The following is a 12,279-nucleotide window of genomic DNA, read 5'->3' on the forward strand; positions in this document are numbered from 1 at the left end:
CTATTTACATATTCACTTGTTAGCATTTTATTCATTCCAACACACTCAAACATTTTCATGCCATAAATTATACTATCACTTCTCTAAATAAGCATTTTGTTAGCAATTATATAAAAGCAACTGATTGGTGCTGAACTGGGCAGGACTGCATTAATTTAAATGTAAAATGTGTCCCAATGAACTCAAACAACCATCCTGTATGTACCGAGATCAATGCCTCTGGGGCAACACTCTCCCCCCTCCCCGGGTTAGAACCAACAAAATCCAAGGGGGTAGGGATGCCGAGGGCTTCTCGCTGTACTGCGCCTTCGGGAAAGAGGAGCTGTGCTCATTCATTTAAAAAAAAGTTTTAACCTAATAAGCTTTGAAGTTTACATTTTTACACTAAGAAGAATCTAAAAAATAAAGTAGCAACTGTGCCTGAAATCTGCTAAGTATGATGTCTGGATGTATAATTCCCCTACTACCTCTACTCTCCTAATCTTCCAAACAGCATTTGCCTAAAATGACTGGATGTCATTACATTTCTACCAAGTGGATCTGGGATAGTTAACTCTGGAGCATCACGGCATCAAGCTCCTGACTGGTGGAGGTCAGAGAACTGGGGTGCAGTCTGACATTGCCACTAACAATGTATATGTGCCAGGGATCAAGTCACTTCAACCTGTCTAGGCTGATAGATGATTGCAAAATGCCATGTTAAATACAAAATGAAGGAAATTGTGTCTTTTGTCTCCGTAAGAACAGAGAAAGTCAGCTGTCAGTTAGTTTCGTGTCTTGATACATTCTTCCGAAGATATAGTTTCTTATAAACACTTGGATGGCAGCTTTCTAAAAGCAAAATAAAGATCCTTTTCCCCTGGTGACTTCTTACAGGCTCGTACAAAGGACAGCAGGTAATCTATGTCTTCTTTGTCTGCTTTTTCACTAAGGAACAATCTTGATGCCCAAGACTTAAAGCACAATAAGACCTTATAAAAGATGGGAAAACACGGGTGAACACTACCTGTTTGGGACAATCTTTACCGTCTTTCAGCCTCACACCAAACTATTAGCTCTGTAAGAAGCATGTATTTTCTTTTCTCCTGCATCTGCCTTTTGAATAACAGGTTTGGGCTTCTTGAGCCCCACCCCATCTTCTAACTCAGCCAAAGAACACTCTGCTACAACTGACCCAACAGCGTTGGAATCTGCCAGGGAAGGGAAAGCAAATCTTCAGAAAGTGGTCCATGCCACCCCAGTCCCCAAACGACCCTGAGCCCACACTTCAGTTCAAAGGAGCATCTCTAACCCTTCCCTCCCCAGCCCACACCCTAGTAAGGGATGCAATGAGATGTCATTAAGCCAATTTTCTCAGTGCCTGAACATTTACAGAGTGAGACCTAAGCAAGAAATAACAAGATAAGCTTCCTGCTTGATAAACTTAAAAAACAATCTATCACCACAACTTTTATATATGTTCATCGGGTTTTCTGGAATTTCACTGAAGGCCCATATTCAACAGTAATGTTCAGAAAATGCAAAAAGAGTTAAAAAATTTTTAATATATATATTTTTTAACGTTGGAGTCATTCTGAGATGGCCCACACTCTGTCTATGGAGTGGGTATCTCCCTGAATAAATCTGCTCTCAAAAAATAAATTAATTAAAATAAAATATCGGAGAGTGAGACGAGCAGATAGAAATCTTTGACCAACCTTCCCTGGCTCTCTGTACAGGAATAATCATAAATACCAAAGGACACCTGAAAATAGAATAACTGGGACTTTAGGATGTCTGGAAAGTTGAGACACAAGATCATTTGCAAGAAAAAAAATAGAAAGAGAGCTATTCTTTATTAAGCACCTACTATGTATCAGTATGGAGCACTAGCTATATATCAGCTTAGCTAAATCTCAGAGAACCTAAGAAGCAAATCTTTGCTTCACTTCTCAGGTAATGAAATAGAAAGTCAGTGGAGTTGGGTACCTTGGCCAAGATCATGCAGTCAGTCAATGGGAGGGCTGGGATTTGAATCCAGGCTAACTCACTCCAAAGTCCAAAAGCTTAATGACTGTGCTACAAATGATTTCATCATTACCAAAGAAGAGTTTTCTATAAACTACACCTCCTCCTATTTAAAAAAAAAAAAAAAAAAAAACTCCAAGTAAATCTAGAGCCTCTTCCAATGATCTACACAACTCCCAATTCCGAATCTTTCCATTGAAATTGACTTTTTAATGTGTGGAGTAAGATGTCTGACTGTAAGAACCCCACCCATCTGATTCCAGTCTACCTGCCTACCTACAGCTCCACCAAAGCAAATCTACTAATTCCTCAAGGCACTGAACCCTGAACAAGTTAAAGCTTCAACCTCCATGCCTAAAAACTATTTTTCAGAAATTATGCCAAATCCATGGGCGGGTTTAGTTACTGGACATTTCAAAATGCATGACAATACAGATTTAGAAAAATAAGTCTTATTGTTTTTAGTCCCAAACACATAACAAATATCCAGCTTGTAATTCTACAAGCTGAAAAACTGCAAACAAAGTAAACTTTCTGCGGTTCTGAGTAAGGAGATAATTGTTTTCCTCTCCTGGTCAGACAACACATGGTGGAGAGATAAACATCAGTAACATCAGCCTCTTCCCAAATCCGACTGTGAAAGCACATCAGCCAAACAGTATTTATTTACATCTATTCTTTGAAGGACTCTGTCTTTTCCACACCAACTTCTCAGCAGGTGTCCCAGATTAAACGGTGGAATATCATACCCGATTGTTTAAAAAATATATCTTTGATGTGATCTGTGGCTGGTTATCTTTTTAATTAGGGTTTGAAATCCTAAACCGTGTGCATTTAACCCCCTAAGAGCTAGAGCCGGAGAAGGACGACCCCGACGGGTGAGCTTGTCGAGTCTGCGAGCGCGAAGGGAGCGCCGGGGCGCCGGGGGGCTGCCTGCTCCCGGGTCCCGCGACCCGCCCTCCCCGCGTCTCCGCTTCTCCAGGTAACTCACCAGGATGCCCATCACGTCGGTCCAGAGCCGGGAGAACGCCTCGGACAGACCAGCGCCCGCCTCAGGCTCCGGCGCGGGCTCGGCTTCGGGCTCGGGCGCCGCGCCGGCGGCTCCCGCGTCCTCCTCCATGGCCGGGTCCCCGGGGCGCCCTGGCCCCGCAGACGTGCGTGCCCGGTCCCCGGCGCCGGTCCCTGCCTGCCGCGTCACCACCGAGCCGCGCCTCCGCGCCGCATCCCCCGCGGCCCCGGCCTCCGACCCGGCGGGGGCCCCCGACAGGCGCCCGCACCTCGGCTCTCGGTGGCGACGGGCCGCGCGGCTGACAGGTCCACAAACTTTCCCAGCCCGACTCGGCTCGGCGCGGCTCGGCAACCCGGTAGCAGGAGGCAAAGTTCGCACCACCGAGTTTTCCGGCGGGGAATTCTGGCAGCCCAGAAGCAACGCAACCCGCTGCAAAGGCGTCTCTTCCTGTGACGGGACCGACTAACTAGGCACGAGACTCATTTCTTCCAGCAAGTCTGGGCAGGGCCCCGCGGGGTGACCGCGGCGCCTCTGGAACTTGGAGGGTACTTCCCGGGCCCCCCCTCTTCAAAATGAGCTCTTCCAGCTCCACATGACTCTCTCCCCTTGATGCTAAAGAAAGCGTTTAGCAACAAAAGGTGCTCTGATGTCAGGCTCTTTGCATGGAAATGAGCCACAGACAGGAGAACAAATCGCCTGTTGAAAGAGCGGCCGCGCTGCTGTCCCCCGCCTGCACAAGTTTCCAATCACGCTCTTCACTGGAACAGCTTTGGTCACAGAAACTCGAGAAAGTTAATCTTTAAGCTGCTCCTGCCGAAGGAGTTCCCAAGTAGTGTAATTACCCCGCACACCTCGCCCCCTCCTGAGGTCAAGCGACCTCAGGAATTACAGCTCTGCGTCTGGCAGCCAAGACTTGGAAAAACAAGTGTGAAAGCTTGGGCACGAGCCATTGTTTGTATCGTGTTTATTACAAGGGGGGACATTTTGGTTCCTGGGCGCCCACAATGCCATGCATTGCTAGGGGTGGCAGCTATTTAGGGGGAACGCGCTTTGGGTTTTAATGGTTCCTTTACAGTAAGGGCATAGGGAAGGGCCTTTTTCAAAAGGAAATGTTATGGTTGTAGCCATTAAGCCAACACACCTGGGACCCCGTGTGTGTTTTTCTAAGGACAAGATCCATGACGGATTTATTTTATGAGGGAAATAGTTCTGTAGATGCATTTCTCCTTTTGTGATTGTTTCTTTAAACACCACTCAGAATTCTCCCTGGGAGATGACAGTCCACGTCACAGCGGATCTGGTGATTGATCACTTTGTGAAACAGTTCAGAAACTACAATGAATCGCCCCTAAATTAAAGGACTGAGTGGTACAAAAACCCAGGTGAGGTGCCCCAGGGAGAGAGCCCTTGCTTGTTTTAGAGGGCTCTGGCTGTTGTTGTTTTTTCCTTCTGAACCCACATGAAAGGAGGGGTACAAGATCACGTCCCTTGAAGTTCCCCTCCTAAAGCATTAATTACGGGATCCAAAGGATGAATAGCTCTTAGAGGAAAGTTCAAAATTGAAAAAAAAAAGTTTTCAAAGGTAATTAAATTTATATGCATAATCCCCGATGACAAAGAAAAAGAATGCAAAAGTTTCCCCTTGATAGTAAGGAGGCATTGTGTTGAAGTGGAGTGCTGGGTGCAGAGTCAGTATGACCAGGCCTGGTGCTTTTCCCTGGGCTGATGCTGGAGTTAGATCAGGTGCGTGTTCTAAGATGCTGGGAATCCAAATAAATTCATTAAAGCATTGGTGGGCTTTATTATTATTACTATTATTATTACATCTATAAAGACATGAAAATAAGTAAATGATAGGAAAAGGTAAAATAACCATTGAGTTGATTTTATGTATACTTAAGAATTTCAATGTATTAGCCATGTGGTACCTTACTCAATTCAAGAAAATACAAAGGAGGGACTTCCCAGGTGGTCCAGTGGGTAAGACTCTGCGCTCCCAGTGCAGGGGACCGGGGTTCGATCCCTGGTAGGGGAACTAGATCCTGCATGCATGCTGCAACTAAGAAGTCTGCATGCCACCACAACTAAGACCCAGTGCAATCTAAATAAATAAATGAATATTAAGGGAAAAAAAGGAAGAAAAAAATACAAAGGACAGTGCTGCTTCTACGGGGGCGGCTAGTTTTCTGCAATCAACACCTCTGGCAAGGGACTGACCATGAAGCCAAATAAGCAGGATGGTCGGGGCAGGACTCTCCAGCACCAGTCGTGAGTCTTTCTTCTAGGCTCATCAGATCACCTGAGGGCAGAGCATTTAACTTTTCTGTGCTGCAGTTTTCCCATCCTAGAGGAGGCAAGGCCACACTAATTGCCGTGTACCTCCTCAGAGGAGATATTATATTTCAGAGTCATCTAAAGATAGGTACCATTTTGCAACGATGCAAACACACATATCAGTATAACTAAATCTTAGCCAGCATTTTGGTACTTGGAGAATCAAGCTACCCTAGATATTTAAGCTCCTTGTCCTGGCATTCCCTAATAAATGGATAAGAAAATAAGTAATACATTTGAGGGGGAATGTTGGTACCTACAACTTTGATGTCTGTACATAAATATGAAATTTTGAGCATTTTTCTACTTGTAGTACATAATAATTTTTTTGACCACCTGAAAAATGAAGCTGAAACTTTTCGCTTATCAGCTTCATGATGCTTCTACTCAAAATGAGTCTGATTACTTCTCCCAAATTGAGTCTTTTCTCCTTTGGTTAATGTCAATCTTCCAAAAATGCCTTCAGGGGCTTTTTAACAAAATATAAAGAATAATTAGCAACATCACAATCATCATCAAACTATTTCAGAGTCCCATAGGGTACTATTTACAAAGAGCTTTCTTTTTTTTTTTTTTTTTTTTTTTTGCAGTAGGCGGGCCTCTCACCGCTGTGGCCTCTCCCGTTTCGGAGCACAGGCTCCGGACGCACAGACTCAGTGGCCATGGCTCACGGGCCCAGCCGCTCCGCAGCATGTGGGATCTTCCTGGACCGGGGCACGAACCCGTATCCCCTACATGGGCAGGCAGACTCTCAACCACTGCGCCACCAGGGAAGCCCTACAAAGAGCTTTTTATAATAGAATTATATCCCATGAGGGCCGGACAGAGCCTTGAAGGTGATCTGGATCAAATCCCTCATTTTTAGGATGAAGAAATGGGCTCTGAAGAACTTGAATGATCACTCCAAGTGAACACAGCTACATTGAGCAGAATCAAAGTCAGATGACTTGATTACCTTTAAAAGTTCTTTCATCTATGTTGTAATTTATTTGATTCCCACAAAGCTCTGTAAGGTGGGCAAGTGTAGATGTGCCATTAAAGACATGTATAGGGGAAGTATACACATAGGAATCCTGCTCTCTCCTTTTCTCTTTCCATCAGGGCTCTCCCTCATCCAGCTCTGTGGAATTGTTATGATGTTGGTAAGTGAATTCCAAGGACAGAAAGGGATCTAGAAGAGAATTTTCTAGACACCTAGTAGAGACCCAAAAGTTGACCGAAATCAATTCTGTGGGTTCTGATCAACATTTATTGCAATGAACTGTCAGAATGCAGTCAATGAAAGTAAATATTGGAAATGCACCTATCTCAATAAGTGTTACTTCTTGGAAAATTAGTGTCAGTCATACAGCTGCACATATATGCATGCAACACGTAAGTACATACATACACACATACACATATAAATGCAAATACTAGATTGCTTTGTAAAAAATTGTTTCTTACTATGTAGCAGGATTACAAGTTTAAAAGCCACTAGTCTAAAAGCTGCAGGGTGTTGCCTGCAGTCTACTTAGGACATCATTTTGACATAAGAAAAGTAAAAAAATCTATTGCCTGGCAGTAAAGGTAGAGTTTGGCAGTAACACAAATATAATGGGTTCAGGACAGAGCCCAGTTTGAATTTTCACTCAGGTTTCTATAAGACATTGGGCAAGTTATTTATCTCATCTGTAAAGTGGGATAATTCATCTACTTAATACAGTTGCTATGAGGTTGTGTGTGAAAATGCAGGCAGTAATTCTCTATGAATTAGAACTTTTCCCCCCTTTCCCTCCCCCTATTCACTCACACCACGAGGTGATATCTATAAAATCTCCCTGTTCATACCTGTCTCTTGGATCACATAAAGGAGTAATTCCTAGCCCTGGAATGTGGCTGCTGAGTGGAAGGGCTGGGAGGTTACCTCTGGCAAGGTGGAGTCACAAGGGCTACTCAGTTTGGAAGTAAATGTAGTAATAACAGTAATATCGATGTTATTTATTGAAAATCAACTCTATGTCAGGCACTGTGTTTGATGTTTTAAAAATATTTTATTTAAACTTTAAATAGAATTTATGACTTCTCACTACGATCCAACCCTCCCACCCGCTCACTTCCCATTTCAGTACTCTGTTACATCCATCCATTGGTTCAAGCTACCAACCCCAGAGACATGCTTGAATCCTTCCCACACCTCACCATCACTCCCATCTAACCATGGACAAGCCCCGTGGATCCTACTTCCTAAATATGTGTCAAGTTCATCCACTTCTCTCCGTCTCCACTACCACCTTAGTCCATACTAGCTCCATCTTTTACAATATTTTATCTAGATCAGTGCTTCTCAAAGTGTGGACTCAAGAACAGAAGCATTAGCATTACCTAATTTGTTGGAAATGCAAATTTCCGGCCCCAGCCTCCAAGCCTGCAGAGTCAGACACTCTGAGGATGGGACCAGTGACCTGTATTTTAACAAGCTCTCCAGGCAATTGTGAAATCTGCTCAAATTTGAGAGCCACTTGAAACTATGGGAACGTCAGAATAAGGAAAAGGAACACATTGCCAAGGGAAGGTGAAGTTGTAAAATATAATATGTTGAAAAACTAAACCAGCGGATTGCTTTTTAAAATTAACTGGTAAAAGAAACCATCATGAGATATGTGAATGGAGATCCCCAAATCAGATGTTCAGAGACATTTGGCTTTTAAGGGCAGATGATAAAATATTAAATGTATTTATTGCAATAAAGTGTATTATCCATAAGAATAGTACATATTTTAGGAACACAGTTTCATTCAAACACTTGTTATTTTTTAAAGACAACACATTTTCTACAGAAAAAAAAACGTGAGATTAAGCAGAGATTAATAGAGAAGAGACTTGAGGACACAGTGGGGGAAGGGTAAGCCGGGACGAAGTGAGAGAGTGGCATGGACATATATACACTACCAACCGTAAAATAGATAGCTAGTGGGAAGCAGCCGCATAGCACAGGGAGATCAGCTTGGTGCTTTGTGACCACCTAGAGGGGTGGGATAGGGAGGGTGGGAGGGAGACGCAAGAGGGAGGGAATAGGGGGATATATGTACACATATAGCTGATTCACTTTGTTGTACAGCAGAAACTAACACAACACTGTAAAGCAATTATACTCCAATAAAGATGTGAAAAGAAAAAGCAGAGATTAAATCCAAAAGATTATAAATAGTCCAATTTTTTTTTTTTAACCATACTGCATTCTGAAATTGAGCAATGAAAACAGATAAACACATTTAATTTTTGCCTACGGTCAGCAATCCTCTCTGGCACTCTAACGCGGGGCATTCCATAATGCCTCGGAGTGGGGGGGGACTAACTTCAAGCAAAGACTGAAATGCCAAAACATTTTCCCCCTTGACAATCCCAAACACACTTTTTCCACAACTGCCTTAAAAGTGAGCCAAACCCCTGCTAAAGCATTACCTGTTTAAAAGCCTTTTCATCATGGAGTATTTGGTAAGAGAGACTGAGAAAAGAGCTAAGAGCAAACTAAAGAAAAATTAAAACCAAGTGAAGACGGCCCAAACAGGCTAGGGAGAGAAGGTAAATAAACAAAATGATGATTCAGGGCTATAAATACTTTTCTCTGAAATCTCTTCTTCCACTCTGATAAGCCAGGTTACTAGCTTAGCCAGTTAGGTTTTCCTCTGTGCTGATGCTATGTAAACACCACGTTTCTGCCTGGGAATTATTCCATCAGGCATAAAACGATGTGACCGATATTTCATCTTGCACAGCTGGGTCAGACTAGGTAATTTTTAAAGTCATTTGTAATTCTGAAATACAAGGATTCTGAACTATTCAGTAATACACATTATAGACAAGAAGCAAAAGACTCTGAGTGGGGTACCAACATTGAATTCACAATGTTTAAGGCAAAGGACCCAAAGACTTCAACTCACCATGAAATAACTTCTGAATTAACATAGGAGCAGTGTCCCCTGTGGAGAGCTGTGAGATTCTCTGAGGGCTACCTGACACTGAAAAGGAGAAAAAAAGGAAGCATGGAGAGGGAATGGTCTTTAGAATCATATTCCCTGCTATTTATCTTTTAGCTTAGGAGAGTGTAAGAAAAAAAAAAAAGGAATGTGTTAATAAGAGACGAAAGGTTATGTTAAATATTTCCAAATTATGCAAGGACAGTCTAAAAAGCACAGCTGGGAAGTATCATCCACCAACCAAACTGCTTCATCAATCTTGTCTATAAACTTTACCCAACGAGAATGCCTACTTGGCTGTCTCTATTGCTTAAACATACTTGTGAAAAATATTTTTTTCCTATTAAATGTAAAAGCTCCAGTTAACACTATTGCTCTGCTTTTTTTTTTTTTTTTTTACTTATTAATTAATTAATTTATTTTTGGTTGTGTTGGGTCTTCGTTTCTATGCGTGGGCTTTCTCTAGTTGCAGCGAGCGGGAGCCGCTCTTCATCGCGGTGCGCGGGCCTCTCACTACCGCGGCCTCTCTTGTTGCGGAGCACACAGGCTCCAGACGCGCAGGCTCAGTAGGTGTGGCTCACGGGCCCAGTTGCTCCGTGGCATGTGGGATTCTTCCCAGACCAGGGCTCGAACCCGTGTCCCCTACATTGGCAGGCAGATTCTCAACCACTGCGCCACCAGGGAAGCCCAGCCCCTGCTCGACTTCTTCCAAGTGCAATGTTATATACATAGAACAAAAGATTCTCACTCACAAAATGAATCCCAGAAACCATAGAAAACTATTACAAATCTTACCCAGAATTGAAGTATTATCCAGAATACTTTGGTTGAACAACGAGAAAAAATAATTTATAATTAATGACATTTGCATATGACTATTAAAAAAGGAGGGAGGCACTGAGCTGAGTATAACATTCTGGAAAAAATATGCGTTGACTCATTAAAGCAAAGGAAAGTGTGATATCCTTTTCACTACTCATTTTTTTAAAGAGTCACATATTTACTATATAAATTACTTGAGGAAGAACCACGAGTCTTAGATGCACTGCCCAGCCTGATGGTAACTCTGTATACAGCCTTGCTTTACTCTGTTCTGTGTCTTTCATGGGGGAGCCAATATTTTGGGTCACAAGCAGCAAGATTTTTATACTCCTAAAATGTACCTGATGGCTATTGAAGAGAGACACTCCCATTCTTGTTTCTAAAGGAATAAAGAAAGGAAGGAAGGAAGGGAGGGAGAAAGGCAGGGAGAGAGAGAGAAAGAGAAAAGATATCTAATTTTCCCTTTAGCTATAAAGTTCTATCCTTTTAGAATCTCAGAAACATATCTTCCTTCTTATGCAATCTAATTCCCTTCTTTTCCATGTATAGTAAGTTTTTCAGTCTCCCCTTAGTCATTCAAGGCCATTTTCCTCTTCTGGGTACTTTCTTTCAAATTGCATTTCCTGTGACACACAGAGGCACACGCGCATGTGTGCGCACACACACACAAAGGCTCAGTTATCTCAGTTTTTCTGAGCCGCCTTATACAATTGAAGATAGAAATAAATGAACTTGGTGAAGAACTCATCAAAAGTGGTGGCACCATGAGAATGTCTCAATGAGCTTCTCACATATAGAGAAGTTTGAGTGACAGGACATTGGGGTCATGGCTATGTCTTTAAATAGTGCCTTGGTCAAGCTTAGTGAAACACTTCCCTGTTTTAGGAAGCACGTAGCATGCTCTGTTCCTGTGGTGAGTGCTGGCTGGACTGGGGATTGAAACTGAAGAGAAATATTAATATGGATAAGCAGGCCCCAGATTTTCTGCACCATTTCCCTCTCAAGGAACACAAATGTTTTTAAAGGAGCAAAGAAGTAGGTTGTCTAGGCATAAATTTTTCCTATGCCTTATAAATGAAACAACTAGGTGCTAGCTCCACTTTATCTAATGAATGTTCTCAAAAACCAGATGATGTTGATGCCAATTGCAAAGAGACACAACAAAGGCCCCTTGTTCTAGAAATGAGGTCATTTGGACAGTCTATCCATTAAGAAAAAGCCCATTTTGCTTTAAGAGGTCACCTATTGGGGCAGGAAATCCATCTTTCAGCCAGTGCACTAACATCTGGCCTAAGTCTTCTGGGCTGAAATGTCAATTTCCTGGTCTAAATGGAACACACATGAAAGGAAAAAAGATAAAAAATACAATTTTTTTTTTTTTTTTTTTTGGCCAATCTTCATGGCTTGCAGGATCTTAGTTTCCTGACCAGGTATTGAACCTGGGCCCATGGCAGTGAAAGCACTGAGTCCTAACCACTGGGCAACCAGGGAACTCCCAAAATTCTCCAAAAAAAGAATTACTCTTTAGTGATGATCAAAACAAATAAACAAAAACTGTAAAATACCTCTATGAAAATTTTATTTCTTTCTGTAATAACTCCTGAAAGGTAAAATTAAGAGGCTAGAGATTAACGACAGCAAAAGGACAAATCAATCATTCACTGGTACATTCATAAATAAATATACTTTAATTTAGAATGACTAATCATGACTCATGATGATTCATCCCAAGCTGGGCCAGATTTGCTTCTGTATTCTACTATGAGGAGGGGGAGGGGAGGAGGAAGTATACTAATTAAATTAACAGGATAAAACTTAAAAATGAGAAGAAAAGGGAGGATATTTAACCAACACAAGAAAAAAATCTTCTCAAGCTGGTTAAGAGTGCCATAAAATACTTCATGTGTAATTCTTCTAAATAAGCCACTCAATTTATACTACTTTTTGTACCCTTTCAGAATATTCCATAGTTTTGACTAGTCTTCTCCTACTGGTTTAAATCAGAGAGATCTGGTCCATTATTCATTCATTAATTCATCAGGCAACAAATATTAATTGAGCTCTAGTTATGTCTGACATCACGTTAGGTATTCACAAAAGACGGCCCTGGTTCTCAGGAGTATTTAATCAGGAGTGTAAAATCCTTAT

General features: G+C 42.1%; 1 protein-coding gene across 3 annotated transcripts in view; it reads right to left on the reverse strand.

The window, feature by feature from the left end:
• SASH1 (SAM and SH3 domain containing 1) overlaps window positions 1-12,279 on the reverse strand; it is a 264,495-nt gene that overhangs the window by 193,192 nt on the left and 59,024 nt on the right. The window contains exon 1 of one of the 3 annotated variants that reach the window (XM_082633238.1): window positions 2,999-3,681. The exons of the other annotated variants lie outside the window; for them this stretch is intronic. Coding sequence (XP_082489364.1) covers window positions 2,999-3,127 — 129 coding nt within the window. The 5' untranslated portion in view covers window positions 3,128-3,681. Of the gene's footprint in view, window positions 1-2,998; window positions 3,682-12,279 lie in introns of those variants that run through there. 3 annotated transcript variants of the gene reach the window in all.

This window comes from Mesoplodon mirus, assembly GCF_964341445.2.
Source record: "Mesoplodon mirus genome assembly, chromosome: 10".
NCBI lineage: Eukaryota > Metazoa > Chordata > Mammalia > Artiodactyla > Ziphiidae > Mesoplodon > Mesoplodon mirus.